This window comes from Solanum dulcamara, chromosome 12 (assembly GCF_947179165.1).
Source record: "Solanum dulcamara chromosome 12, daSolDulc1.2, whole genome shotgun sequence".
Lineage (NCBI taxonomy): Eukaryota > Viridiplantae > Streptophyta > Magnoliopsida > Solanales > Solanaceae > Solanum > Solanum dulcamara.
In genome coordinates this window covers 50823136-50839565 of record NC_077248.1, presented here as the reverse complement: position 1 = coordinate 50839565, position 16430 = coordinate 50823136, and the positions used below count along the sequence as shown (strand labels likewise).

The 16430-nt window shown below is 30.8% G+C and overlaps 1 protein-coding gene across 1 annotated transcript; it reads right to left on the bottom strand.

Annotated features, from left to right (window-relative positions):
- Positions 1-14433: 14433 nt before the first annotated feature.
- LOC129875752 (uncharacterized mitochondrial protein AtMg00810-like) lies at positions 14434-15081 on the bottom strand. The gene is made up of 2 exons (XM_055951000.1): positions 14894-15081; positions 14434-14773 (listed from the first exon to the last, which is right to left on the bottom strand). The coding sequence occupies exons 1-2, from the start codon at positions 15079-15081 to the stop codon at positions 14434-14436; spliced, it is 528 nt and encodes a 175-aa protein (XP_055806975.1).
- Positions 15082-16430: the final 1349 nt, after the last annotated feature.

The following is a 16430-nucleotide window of genomic DNA, read 5'->3' as shown; positions in this document are numbered from 1 at the left end:
AGTTGGAAGCTGCAAACAAATAATTAAATAGAGAGGAAAAATTGAAGGCTCGATTGTTCAAGCTCATATTGCGAGGGAAACTAGTGACTTTTATTCCTATTACTTTGGGAATGAAGTTCCATGCAGGAGAAATAGGCCTAATTGCAATGATGAAGGTGATAGTGATCAGATGTATCCATCGATTTCAATTTTTAATCATTGTGGTCGAGGATCTAAACAACGTGGAAGACGAAGCTTCACTAACATGGAAAGACAATCAGCTATGACCCATGCTTTGCTTAATTGTCCAGAAATTCAGTCATATCTTAAGTAAGTGTGAAATTAAATTATCAAATTACATAGTAATAAGTAATTACTAACTATCAAAATTGTACATATCAATATTAGCACGTTCGTAAGCATATGGAGCAATGAAGCCATATATACGAGGTTTTCCAAATGGCTAAAGGATTATGTAAGTGTGAAAGCTTATATTGCATCAATAGGTATAATGTTTTCACCTTATAGTAAATTGTATTATTTTGAAATCAATTTGTAGGTTTATGATGAATACTCAAGTGTCGAACATTCGCCATTTGTGAGAGAGATCACACTCAGACCTGCATCTCATATTCATACAATGAATAAATATTGTATGAATGGTTTTAAGTTTCAAACTGAAGAAGTTTCTATGCACAAAAAACCAATAATAGTGGTGTGTGCATTCAAGGTGATTTCGATGGTAATGGCCAAATTGTAGAATATTATGGTGTCATTCAGGAGATTATTGAAGTAAGATATTCAGGTTGGCCTAAAAAAAGATAGTATTGTTTCGGTGTAAGTGGTTTGACCCATCACATAGAGGCACAAGGGTGGACCAACAATATAATATAATTGAAGTTAAGCACACCAGACAATACAGAAGTTATGATCCTTTTATCATTGCCCAAAATACTAAGCAAGTCTATTACGCTCCATATCCATTGCGTAGAGATAAGTCTGATTGGTGGGTTGTTATTAAGACAAAGCCTGTGGGAAGAATTGAAATTGAGAATGTATTAGATGTGGCATACCAAAATAATGTTGCACTTGTTCAATGACAAGTTGATGTTGAGTTGGAAACCACACTAGAACATCCTCAACACATAGTAGAAGAGGTTTCTGATGATGAACTTATAATGCCAAATATTGAGGAAGAAGTAAACGAGAAATATGAATCATTTGGGGAGGAGGAATGGATTGACAATGAATATGAAACAATTGAGGAGGAGGAGGAATGGAAAGATGACGAAAATGAAATAAGTGAGGAGGAATAGAGTGGTATATTATCACTAGTATGTAAGTTATTTGTTTGTCTAACCCTAAATTTAATCAACTATGTAGTTTTTATATATTGTATTGTTACTTTACATGCATATGTCATCTGGTGATGGTGATAGATCCTAGGATCATCTTGGTGTTAGCTATTCTGGTAGAAGTAAAAAGAAGTCTAGGAGACTTGTTGATCCTGAGGATATCTCAGGACATATTTCTTCAGCGCCAGAGATGCAGCACCGCCGAGCTAGTCCTACATATATTCATGTTGTGCCTTTTGAGACTATGGATCCTTTAGTTTATCATAGTCAGTTCCGTCGACCACGCGACATTTCTTCTTCTTCACAGGTCAGATATACTTCATATGATCAGACCTACCAGCTACCCACAGAGGTTATTGCTCGACCCCCGAGAGTATCATCTTCTTCTACTCCATCTTCCATAATTCCATGTCCCGGATCTTAGTATCCTCACATATCTAATCTAAGACTTAGAGATTCTTGTGTTGAGACTGACACTTCTACAACATCACCTACACCTTCTTCTGCTGCTAGAATAGAGGTATTACATGATATGTCTGGGTTAGCTCTTGGCAGAGGGACAGACTTGGGAGAGTCATGATTGATCCTGATGGAGCCTCGTAAGTTTAATGTTTTATTTATTTATTTATTTTTGCTATATTAATAACTTATTGATGATATAATTACATGCTTATTATGTGTCTTGCAGGTAGCATCCTTCAAAGGAGGCTGCTAGGTCTCTTCAAAAGAGTGTTATGAGACTATATATTGAGCCCTATCACTCTTGGCGGGAGATTCCAAACAGTATTCGCCTGACAATATTTAATGAATTCAAGGTATATATATGTTTAAATCTAGTTTTTTAAGTTACGTTTAATATTTTTACTATACTTTACTTAACTAATTATCTAACGTTATTTTTTTCAGTCTTTATGTACCTGGGAGCCAAGGTACAATATGGTCATTGCGACCATTTTTGAAAGAAAAGCGAGTGCCAGACTGTCTAGCTAGCTAAAGAAAGCTAGGGATGATCGGACACCTTCGAGTTGGATGTTGCCTCATATATTTGAAGAATTATGCCGGTATTGGGATACCGAAAAATTCAAGGCTTTGTCCGATCAAGGAAAAAAAGCAAGAGCCAGCCTAAAGGGTGGCTCGTTGCACACCGGAGGTGCAAAGAGTGTTGGTACGATTCAGAGGGAGATGGTAAGGTTTCTAAATTTTAAGTTTAAATTCATTTTCTAAAATAAATTATTTGAAAAAATATTATTAATTAATTGTATTTTTATTTATAGGAAAAAGAATTGGGACGCACTCCCTATCTTAATGAAATCTTTAAAAAGACTCATGTGAAGAAAAAGACTAATGAATCAGATCCGGATGAGTGGGTGGAAGAAAGGGCCGAACGAGCCTATGTAAGTTATTTAAGATATAATATAATACATTTTTATTCTAAATTTTATTTTTAATATATATATATATATATATATATATATATATATATATATATATATATATAGTTTGATTATAACTTTTATTTTCTAATATGCAGCAAGATTATGAGCGGCACGTACGTAAAATGGGAGATTCGATTCAGCTAACGCCTGAACAGTCCACTCAAATTTGGACAGAAAAAGTGGTTGGAGGCAGCTACAAGGGCCGAATATATGGAATGGGCTCTAAGAATAATGTACGACGACTCTAATCAGGTTTAAAAGGTATTGGATCATCGCGTCAAGCCGAGGCCATTGACGGGGGTTCAGATAGCTGCAATGTCTCAGCAAATTGCAGAACTTACACACGCATTGGTATAATCAGAGAAAAAAAGGATCGAGGATCAAAAAAGTATAAATGAACAAGTTGAGCAAATTAAAGAACAAGTGCTCAACCTCGCCTGTCAGCCTCCGCCCCATTAATCAAGAGCGTCCACTCCGGATGATTCCGACGAAAGTGATGAATATATAGCAAATATGTCTTAGGGTTTCATATGTTAGTTTATGAACATTTTGAGTTTTTTTTTGTTAACTTTGAAACACTTTAAATCGTTCTAAATTATGATTTTATTCATTTTAAATGTTTAATTATGTTTGTTATTATATATTTTGCGAATTTTGTTTGTTGTTATTTGTGTTTGAATGGGCTGAATTGAATACAATTGAATTGAATTTTGATTGCAGGTGGGCAGCAAAAAATGCAAGTTTCTTCTGTCAAAAGTGTTGCAGAAAAGCGACGGACAGGGTCCTTTAGTTCGTCGCTTTTCTTTTTTTTTATTATATATTTTTCCAGAAAAGCGACGGACAGGGTCCTTTAGTCCGTCGCTTTTCTGGTTTTTTGTTTTTATATTTTTCCAGAAAAGCGACGGATTAAAGGACCCTGTCCGTCGCTCTTCTGCAAAATTTTAAGATAAACAAAGTGACGGACAGAGACTAAACGTCCGTCGCTTTTTATTAAATAATTTTTTTAAAAAAAAAAATAAAACGACGGAGTCCATCATTTTTTTATATATATATTTTAATTAAAAAAATTAGGGGCGACGCAGTCCATCGCTTTTTACGGCCCTGTCCGTCGCTCCTTCAAAAGCGTCGAGCAAAAAAGCAACGGAAGTGACTGCGTCGCTTTTTCATCGAGTTTGACCATAAAAGCGACGCATTCCGTCGCTTTTTTGCATCATTTTTTGGCAGTTTTTTAGTAGTGCACCTTTTTTTCTCCCTCGTGGGTTCGTAATCTCGTCTTATTTTACGAACCTATGTAATCCTTGCTACGTAAGCTTGGTATGTACTTGAGTAACTTAAGCATGTAAGCTTTCCAAGTTGGTAGCTTACGTAAGTAAGCCGAGTCCTACGACTCATTATTTAGTCTCCAACGTCTTCCGGATTCGTACAACTCTATTCCCCATCTTCTCTATTATGGGGTATCACATTCCCCCTTCCTTAGAGTTGTTTGGTAACGTTATAGACTATCCGTCTCACATGGTAACTCTTAAGAGCCTAAGAGTTCTTAAAGAGTCTTAAGAAGCTTTAAGAAACTTTAGGAAGCCTTAAGAAACTTAAGAGGCTTACGATCCTTCCAAGAAACTTAAGAGTCTTTCAAGAGACTTAAGAACCTTTCAAGAGACTTAAAAACGCGTTCCAAGGTACAAAAGTACGGGGTGTAACAGTTTACACCTATTAGGAAAAAGGGTTTAGGACATAAATTGAACACTATTTTTCACTTTTAACATTTTAATTATTCTCAAATCATTCTTCAAAATATAAATAATTCAAAGAAAAATCACAAATATGACCAGTTAACTCTTTTCAAATTATCACATTGAAAATGTAAATGAGAGATACAAATAAAAGAAATTTCCAACAACTCTCTTGAACTTTGAACAATTTATTTATTTTGAACAATAAAAGAAAACCCAACAATTTACTTAATATAGAATGGAGGGAGTACTCAATAATCAAAAGTGAACGAAGGTAGTATTTAATTTAATTTGCCATAGCTAGTAATAATCCAATATTTGAGGTATGTTATAATTAACTTAATATGATAAAAAAAAAATTAAATAATTATCAATGCGGAGAATTTAAACTCGAAGAACACATGAAGTCTTATAGAGGCTGGATGAGAAGATGATAATTAGTTCTAACTGCTTATAAATAGAGACAACAATCATTTTAATACAGGAAACATAGTTGTCATCATCGAGACATCGCCATAGTTTTCACAAAACTAGATTTTCGACACAATAATAGTGCGCTCTCTCAGATCTAATATAAATGAATTATTGGATATGATACAATAAATTTTTAAAAAAGATATTAATCAACTGGTAATTTACTAATATTATTCTTTTGATTCTTCTTAAACTCTTCTTAAAAGTAAAGGTAGTTTTTTATTTTTAATTTAAAAATAATTGAAAATCCCATTAAAGATAAGGATAATTCTGATAAACTTTGAAAAAATTATTTATGTTGAACTATACAAAAAATACCAACAATTTATTTATGTTGGACTAAAGAGAATATTCCCTCCATCCAACAATATTTATTCATTATTTGACTTTGTCCACTTTTTAAGAAATTATCAATAGAAGGATAATTTATCATATTACTCTTTGAATATAATAAATATAATATCTTGAAAAATATAATAGAAAAATAACTATTATTAATAATGAAGGTAAATTAGGAAGTAAATATAAAATTACCTCTTTAATTTTATTAATTAGATAAATATTATTGGACATTTATTTTTAATATAGTGAATAAGTAAAAATAATAAAAATATATAAAATAATACTAAGAAAGATTTTGTTGGATATGATCAAAATCTCCCCAGCAATTACTCTCATAAATCATAATAATGTCGTAGACACTGGACACTAAGAATAGAAATGTGCGCTTCAAAGTTGACATTTTGAGGTATTTGTGAATTCCAAGTGTCGACGTTATTGGTGCTCCACCTATGGTAGCTATGAGTCAACATCCACCATTTTCATCCACAAACTTCTTTCGTGTCATTAATGGCCAATGAGTTAACAACACTTAGGGCTCGTTTCCTAGCTGGTTAGGAAATACAATAACAACATCCCAGTTGAATCCCACAATATGGGCTGATTAGGAAATATATAATATATATTTTAAATTTTGTATAAATAATATCTTGTTTGATACTTAGTTGATTAGGTTATGTATAAAATTAATATGATATTTAATTTGAATTTTAAAATATACATAATTAATACATGTATAAATTGTAAAAAATTTATGTATAATTTTCTATAAAATAAAAAAATAAAATAATTAATAATACATCAATAATTAAATCTTACATTACTAATTTGTACATAGAATAACTTCTAATACTTTTATAACTCTCATGTATTACTTAACACAAAAACGGATTCACGAGTTAAATTTATGGTTTCTAGAACATAATTTTCGTTTACTTATTAAATTCTGTATAAAATAATTGCATATATATTAATAATTTTGTAATAAAAATAGAGTTTAACCCCCAAAAAATAATAATTGAGTTTTGTCTAACCGTAACTATAATAATGGTGCACTGTCGTTGAATCCACAATTTGACAATACAAGTTATGCTATAATAAGTTATGATAAGATAAGTTATTTTGTATTAGTTATATTTGGGTTAGTTCTTATGTTTTTATTTTTTATTGACTGTTTAGTTTGGTATACTAAAAATAATATCCATTGCATATTTTCTAAAAATAAATTGTTTGTTTACAAAAACACCCTTTAATTTAGTTTTTTGTATATATTTTTTTGATAAATCTATAGTTATTCATTTTTTAAAATAAAACTTTCACTTTATTTAGCTTAAATATTTTTATGTATGAATTCTCATAAATTTTCTTTGTATTCAATTATGTGCCAATTTTAAAGGTGTTAATACTCCAATCTAAAATAAAACATATGGCGTGATCACATAACTTTATTGCATATCACATGGGTACAGCTGGAACAATTCATTGGCACTCCTGAAACAGGTGCATATATGTCTACACCTGAAAAGAATGAACAAATGTTCACACAAGATTATTATTTACTTATTCCTAATGTACTTTAAGTTGCCTAAGTGAAAAATTCTACATCTGAAAAGAATGAACAATGGGCTTGGAATAGCAGAAATTTGCATATCCATATATCCCAGAAAGTTGATCAAAATTGTAGCAATTCCTATAGCAAACCAACCAAAACTACAACTAAAACAGTGGCTAAAACGGGAGTAAAATTTCAGTAAATATTCACTAAAACATCTGGCAAAACTGGAATAAGAGCTCACTAAAAACTGCATCAAAGTAACAGAAAAAATTAGACCAAAAGCTGGTCTAACATAACAGAAAAAATGAGACCAAAATGTAGCGAAACAACATAAACAACTGCACAAAAAACTTGAAGGGTAATTTTGTCATTTAATAAGTTTATCTCATGATAATTATGGTGAGATTATTATACCACTCAAAAGTAGGGATAACTTATATCGGTACTATTTATTAATCTCGAAATAAGTTATTCCGAACTTGCCAACCAAACACCAATTTAAGTAACACTATAATTTAATTTTAGAAATTATTTAATGTTATCCTTCACACCAAACGACCTCATAGGTTTAAAGATAGCATTCCTCAATTATTCATGAATTTAAAATAGACTATTTATATTTATATTACTCACTATTTTCAAAATATTTGGTTTAATTCAAATATAAAGGTGTTATTATTCTCTTTAAATTTTTTTTATTAAATCATTATAATGCACAATATTTTTCCCACACACTTTAATTTCTAATATACTATACTCAAGAAATCTTCAAGAAAAAATTCTCTAAATTTCTATTATAATATAAAAGAAATTAAATTTTTAATAGTGTTATAAACCAAGAAGCTAAGCTTTTTTTATAACTAGAAAAGTAATTGGCCTTGCATCTTTCTTTGATGCGGGACAAAATGTTTGCTTCAACTTTTTCCTTTTCTTCTTTTCAAAAACCGACAACAACAATAATTAACACTTAAAAATATTATTTACTCAACAAATTTCCTGCATCTCTCTCCAATAAATTGTTATTTACTCCCCTTATTTCGAGATAAATGGTATTTTTAATTTGTATACCTCCCTTAGGAAAAATACTTTTCATAGTAGTTCTTGGTACATTTAATTAATATAAAATCTCATTAGCTAATTATAATATTTGGTCATGTACTAAGATTATAATAATTAGTACATTTAATTAATATAAAACATTTGGTCACGTACTAAGATTCCAATTAGCTAATTAAGATTCTAATCATGATTATATTTAATTAATTAGTTAATTAAAAATATTTATTCATAGTAGTTCTTAGTACATAGTTATTTGGTCATGTAAAACTTCTTTTCTTTAAATAATAGTAAAATTGAAAAATATCCTTAATGTCTTCCTGATTATGTCAAACACCACTTATATTTTGAAACAAAATGAAAAGATGAAATGCCATTTATTTTGAAAGAGAGAGAGAGTAAAAACAAAGCCTAAACTAATCTTATTTCAAGAACATTTAATACTAAAAATAAATTCTAATAAAAATAATTAATTTCATCTTGATTTTGTTAAATGTCTAAAAAATTTGGACAAACAATTTTAATAATCTTGACAACTAATTAATATGGGACTAACAAAATATCTTTTAACTCTTCAAATAGTAATAAACGGATGAGGCTCGTCTCCATTACTCATTCTCCCCATTTCCCCGAGTTCCTATTTGAATGGAAGACTTAAAGAATGAGATTTAATTATCTAATTCAAGATCCTAACCATGATTAGAATAACAAATAATTTCGTTATTTACGTTAAAGAAATTGGCAATCCCACAATTCTAGCTAAAAAATATTTTATTCATAAATATATCTAAAATTTCTTTCTATTCCTATTTACTACGAGCTCATTTTATAAACAAGTTTTTTCTTCTTTTTTTTGCGAGAATTTTATTTCTAAAATCTTAGAAACTCAGTTATAGCCCCAAAAGATTAAAATCATGCAGTTTTTTTTTTAATTTAAAATTTGCAAATATTTTAATAATTTTTTTTAGCATCATAAGTTGATTAGTTTGTTATAAACGTTTTTCACCAATGATTAGATGGCCATTTCTCTAAAATTTTTATATGGGAATATAAAGAAGAACTAGGTGAAAAAATGAATAAAGAAGAGCTCCTAGGTGACAAAAAAAAAAGACTGAAAGAAAATATTTCTTCAAAAAAATAAGAGCTCGTAATAAAATGGGGAATAGTGAATTTTGAGACAAAATTTATGAGCTAATTTTTAGCTAGAATTGTGGAATTGTTCAATTCTTTTAAAGTAAGAGCCCGTTTGGATGGGCTTAAAAAAATAATTTTTATGTATGAAGTGTTTTTAGAACTTTAAAGTGCTGAAAGTTATTTTTATAAATAAGCAATTGAGTGTTTGGATAAAAGTGCCTAAATGAAGAAAATTATGTGAATTTTAGGGTTAAAAGAATAAAAAGAGTAGTTTGGAAATTTAGTTAAAATATAAAGGATATAAAAGTAATTTCTATGGTCAAAGAAAATGACTTTAAGCACTTAGAAAAAAAAAGTTAGGAATCCTAACTTTTCATTTTTGACTGACTTTAAGAACTTTCTGACTTAAAGTTAGCATTAGGCAAACACGTTCAAAACCTGAAAAGGGGCTTTAAGTTGGTTTTGACCAACTTAAAGCCAATCCAAACGGGCTCTAAATAAAGAAATTATTTATTATTATAATCATGATTAGAATCTTAATTAGAGAATTAAAATATCAACCTTTAATTCTTAACTATGCTGACATGTGGCTTCCATCTAAATAGGAATTTGGAGAAATGAAGAGAATGAGTAATGGAGAAGTACCTCATCATAAACATGTAAATTGAGTTAAAAAAAATATTTTTTAAACACATACAAAAATTTATACAAAACTTAATGAACTCATAATATACACATGGTAGAGTGGGGACCTGTTGATGAGTAGCCAGAAGAGGAGAGACGCTCTTTTTTTTTTTTTTGATTTTCTCCGCATGAATTGGAGTTTGATTAATTTAAATTTACATTCGTCGTATAGAGCTTTCTGTAGGAAAGCATTTCTTACCCAATAATTTGTCCATATTCAAAACTTAGACTCAAAAATTTTGATTAAAAAAAATAATCTTATTTACTATATCATATCCTTTAATAGTAGCAAAACTACTCTTGTGAATAGATGTAGACCATACAAGAGCCAGTCGCTCTCAGACCAAGACCTTCATTTAATTGTCAATCCGAGTAGGCGCACAGTACTTATAGCATAGCAAAGCATGCATGAGTTGGCGGAATGTCCAAGTACGCTAGCTATAGCTTTTATTTTATATCTTCTTTTTTTCTATTTTAAGTCAAATCCCTTAATTTGACTAGAGATCAAATTTTAGAAAATAAAAAAGATGTTTGAATTTTGCAATCTTAAATTGAAATTATATGTAATGTATTATTAAAATGTTCTTCAAATCTTGTTGTCTAAAACAAATTAAGTAGAATATTGGAATTAGAAAGTTATTCAATATTTAAAAAAATGGTATTTTCTTTATTAGATTAAAAAGAAAAATAATACGGTTAAATTGAAGCAGAAGGAATAGTATTTTGTTTGGGTAAATTACCCTTTTACACATATTTCCCTAATATATTTACTTTTATTCCCATATACATCAAAAAATTTCCAAATTCCCTCTTTTTCCTTTCTCTCTCTATACCTCTCTGATACATCCGCCTATTCCTTTATTCTTGCCCTAATTTGCTCTAGTTAATTTGTTACTCTTCAACTGTTAATCAATTTCAAGGTTCCAAATAAGGTATATTTCAATCTTTCCTTATATGGAATTTTACTTCTTTTTTTTTTATTAAAATTTTGAAATTTTTATTTCATGCACCAAACGACCCCTTACAGATATTTGTCTTTCTTTACTTGCCAAGTACGTGGCATCTTCCTATCCTCATTTCTGAGATAACTCTCAGAAATGTCAAAAGAGGGGAACTCTGTAGCTCCTCTTCCTAAAACTCGTCTCTTGGTCTTCCTCCTTCTTTGTTTCCATTGTTTGTGAATATGATTCAATCCGATTTACTTTTACTTCATCCTCATTCAATCCGATTTCTCCTAAAATTTGTATATTTTGATTTCTTCTGAAAATCTTTTAAAAATCTTCTAAATTTTTATCATTTGTTTTCTTCTGTAAATCTTTCCGTTTTTGTTTCTCATTCCTTCAATGGAATCCGTTCATGGTCTCAAACAGTCCACTAAAAATCAACGAATTCTTGTTTCTCCTGGTTCTGATTCTTCTTGGGAAGGTTACGATGAAGTTAGATCCAAACATCGTAACGATCCAACAGTGATGAATAAGCTACGTGAGAAATTGAAGTCGAAAGCTACAGTTAAACATGCACCCAAAAAAATAGACAACAAGATTGAAAGGGTTACAACACGCCCTAATCTCCCAAAGGTATGTGTTCAATTAAGTTTTTTGTTTTAGAATGAAAATTTTGTGAAGGTTTTAATGATTCTGATACATATCATTTATGTATCAGATTCATAATGTATTTTTAAAAGGAATTTTTTTTTGGAGATTTTCTATTTCTGATACATCATGTTTAAGTGTCAGTTTCTGTTATTTTAATTTTTAATGATTCTGATACATATACATGTATGTATCAGATACATAATGTCTTTTTCAAATGTATTTTTTTTTGGAGATTTTCTATTTATGATACATCATGTTTAAGTGTCAGTTTCTGTTGTTTTAATTTTTAATGATTCTGATACATATACATTTATGTATCAGATACATAATGTCTTTTTCAAATGTATTTTTTGGAGATTTTCTATTTCTGATACATCATGTTTAAGTGTCAGTTTCTGTTGTTTCAAGTTTTAACGAAGCTGATACATATCATTTATGTATCAGATACATAATGTCTTTTTCAAATGCAATTATTTGAGATTTACTATTTCTGATACATTATGTTTAAGTCTCAGTTTCTGTTATTTCAAGTTTAATGATTCTGATACATCTACATTTATGTATCAGATACATAATGTCTGTTTCATATGCAATTTTTTGAGAATTATTATTTCTGATACATCATCTTTAAGTCTCAGTATTTGTTATTTTCAAGTTTTAATGATTCTGATACATATACATTTATGTATCAGATACATAATGTTTTTTTCAAATGCAATTTTTTGGAGATTTACTATTTCTGATACATCATGTGTAAGTGTCATTTTTTGATGTTTCAAGTTTTAATGATTCTGATACTTCTACATTTATATATCAGAATATAATATATAATTGTTTCTGATACATCTTCTGTATGTATCAGATTTTCATCTCATGCATCAGATATTTTAATGCATATGATACATCGTATTTATGTATAAAGTTCAAGTTGTATTTAACCATTTTCATGTCAATGCAGGAAATGAAATACGTCATCAAGAAGATCCCGTCCCACCCATTGAGATTCGGAACGGCATATAGGCTAATTTTCTTGATGATTTTGAATCATCAATAGGTGGAGATATTGTTGTCAGAAGGCCATGGATGGTTGTGTTAGTGATAACGACGATCCAAAAAAAACTAGGAGAGACATCTCTCCAAACCAAGGAGAACTGATTGATGTCTAGTAGTTTTTTTTTTATAGTAAACATTTTAGGTGATTCTGATTCTTTTAATGTATCTGATACATAAACTGTAATGTATCAGATTTAATATGTTTTAATATTTTCATACATCAGATTTACTATGTTTTTCTCTGGTGTCAAAATCGAATATAAAATCAAAGTTTATGTTTTATATTTCTACTGTATCAAACTTGTATCGAGTATAATATTCATAAGTGTCACATTTTGTGAATTCTGATACATGAATCAAGTTTTATTTATTATGATACATCATGCACATGTATCAGATTCTCATTTCTCAATATTTAATGATTCCAATACATTAATTTTTAAAATTCACGTACATAACTGTCGCCTTCTTTAATAGATCAGTAATTGATATAAAGAGCCAATCTTTTATCCATAAATAGCTGATGTGCATTAACTATTATATAGCTAAAGTTATGTATCAGATACATAACTTATGTATCAACAAAAGTGAAAAAATAACTGAAATCAAATTCGGTATGAATTGATGCTCTGTTTTTTTCATTCGAGACGACGCTCTGTTTTTTGGCTTGAATCTTCATGGACATAACAATTAATTTTTTTAACAATTGATGTATCAGATACATAACTTATGTATCACCAAAACTGAAAAAAAATTAAAATCGAAGTTGGTTTGAATTTATGCTCTGTTTTTTTGGCTTGAATCTTCAACTTCACAACCGTTATTTTTTTAACCAAATTAATCCCATTAATTAGATTAGTAATTGATTTAAAGAACCAATCATCCCTTATATTAAGATATTATCCATAAATAGATGATCTTCATTAATTACCCATTAGATAATTGATGTATCATATACAAAACTAATGTATCAGAAAAGTTGAAAAAAAAGGGGATATCGGGTAATTTTGATACAATGAGGGATGTATAGTAATTAGACTTTTCCATTATGGGATTTAGGTAAAGTTTACATTTTGTTTTTCAGTTTTGAAATAATGAAGAAGCCCAATGCAAAAAAAAATGCATGTTGGGTCTTTGAAACAAGTCAGAAAAATATTAAATTATATTTTTATATATGAATACCTTCTAATTTTAGTTTTTTAATGTTATGATGACATATTTTGTTGTTTACCGTGTTAATTAGTTGCTATGTTTTCTACACTGTTTTTTTTATACTTAGATTTGTTGCACTCAAGCCGAGTATATTTGAAAAACAACCTTTCTACATTCACGAGATAGTAATAAGATCTGTTTTATACTCTACTCTCTCTGGACCCACTTACAAAATTTCACTAAATATGGTGTTATTGTTGTAATGTTATGATGATAATAAAAATATCATGATGACACGTTTAAAATTATAAAATAGTTTTTTTAATATTTCGTATCCAATTAAATATCTTCATATATAATAAATCAAATGGGAAAAACTAGTGTGAACTTTCTAGGAAGAAACAGTGCCTGGAAAAAGAATGTGTTTTGTTGAAAGAGTGTAGTCTAGCTAACAAGAGGAATTTGAAACAGAGCAGAAGAAGAGAAGAATGAAACAGAAGAAGAAGAGAAGAGAAGAGAAGAGCGTAACAGTAGTAAATGTGTTGATCAACCACAATGTTGATATACAGTGTATCCCTATTTATACAAGTATTTGATAACTAACTAATGATAATTAGACTAACAAATCATAACAAACTCTTAACTAACTTCTAACAAACAGTAACTAACTCTAACAACTAGTGAGTGGCACTAACTATGTTGCCAACTGTACAGTGCAGTGTGTATTTCAATACTCCCCCTCAAGTTGGGTGATGGAATATGTCCAGCAGTCCCAGCTTGCATAACATGTCACTGTGTAGTTGTTTCCCTAACGCCTTGGTGAAAACATCTGCCATTTGCTCCTTACTTGCTATGTATGCAATCTTGATCATGCCTTCTTGTAATCTTTTCCTAATGATACATTGGGTTAGAGGCTATTTGCATTGCTGCTTTGTTATCGCAGTGTAAGTCCATAGGCAATTCAACGTGAGCCCCAATTTCCTGTAACAAACCTTGCAGCCAAACTAGTTCTGCAACAGTGGTAGCCATACTCCTATATTCAGCTTCTGCTGAACTTCTGGAAACAGTGCTTTGTTTTTTCGATTTCCATGACACCAAGGAATCTCCAAACTTTATTCCAAAACCTATTACAGATTTCTTGGATAGCAAGCATGATGCCCAATCAGCATCACAAAAGGCATTTATCTTCCCTGACTTTCTGCTGCTCATCAGTAGTCCTAATCCAGGCTGCCTTTTAATGTACCTTACTACATGTAATGCTGCATCATAATATGATTTCTTAGGTGCATACATAAACTGACTTAGATGTTAAATAGCAAAAAAGATATCTGGTCTCATCATAGCCAAGTACAGCAGTCTCCCAATCAACCTCTGATATGTTCTTCTATCCTCTAGTTCAGCATCATCTGTGATATTGAATTGATTATCATACTCTATACTTGTAAGCTTCTGGTTCTGCTCAAGTGGTGTCGCATTTGTTTTCCCTCCAGCTAATCCACATTCAGATATTAGCTCTAAGGCATATTTCCTTTGATTCATTAGTATTCCTTTTTTTGATCTTGCAAATTCAATTCCTAGGAAGTATCTTAACTCCCCTAGGTCTTTCATTTTGAAGTTGTGATGCAGGATGTTCTTAGCCTACTGAATCAATATGTCACTATTTCCAGTGATTAGAAAATCATCTACATACACAAGTATGATCACAATACCACCAGTGGTGTCTGTTTTGGTGAATAATGAGTAATCCAGCTTGCTTTGAGCAAAGTCTGATTATGTGAGAGCAGTAGTTAGCTTCAAATTCCACTGTCTGCTGGCTTGTTTCAATCCATACAGTGATTTGAGTAGTCTACAAACCTTTGTCTCCCCCTGACTACCAAATCCAGGTGGTAGGGTCATGTAAACTTCTTCAAGTAAATCACCTTGAAGGAAAGCATTATACACATCCATTTGAAAGAGAGGCCAACAGGATTGAGCAGCTAAATCAATAACACATCTCACAGTAACCATTTTAACCACAGGGGAAAAAGTATCATGATAGTCCAAGCCTTCTTGTTGAGTAAACCCCTTAGCCACAAGTCGACCTTTGTACCTTTCAACACTGCCATCAGCCTTGTATTTAACTTTGTACACCCATTTACACCCAATGGGAGTCTTACCTGAGGGTAAATCAACAATCTCTCAGGTATGATTGTCACTTAATGCCTGAATCTCTTGGGCCATACCTTGGATCCAACTACTATCCTCAGAAGCTTGTTCAAAAGAAGAGGGTTCAGGTATAGTGGATGAGAAGGTGGAGAGATAAGCTTTATAAGAAGAAGTAACATAAGCATAAGTCATGTAGTTGGAGATAGGATAGGGTAGTCTGGAAGTGGTAATATAATCAGTGTGCCAAATGGGAGGCCTAATGGTCCTGGTAGATTTTCTCTGAGACACATGAGGAACAAATGGAACAGGATAGGAGGGAGAAGCAGGAGGGGAATCTGGAGTAGGAAAATGTGGAGAAGGAGAATGTGAAATAAGGGAAGGTGAAGAGATAGTAGTGCTGGAAGGGTGAGGGAAAGGATCTTCAGTGGGATGAGGGAAAACAGGTGGTACAATAGGAAAAGAAGAGGTATGTGATGGAGGAATAGAGTCTAGAAAAATATGTTTAGGGTGTGCAAAAGGAAATATAGATTCTCAAAAAGAAACATCCCTACTCACAAAGAAAGTCCCAGTAGCAATGTTGTATAGTTTATAACCTTTCTGAGTATCAAAATAACCCATGAAAACAGAAAGGGTGGCTCTAGGTGCAAGTTTATCAGTGAGAGATATGTTAGTTGCATAACACAGACAACCAAACACTCTTAGAAAACTGAGATCAGGAGAATGCTGATGAAAAACCTTATAAG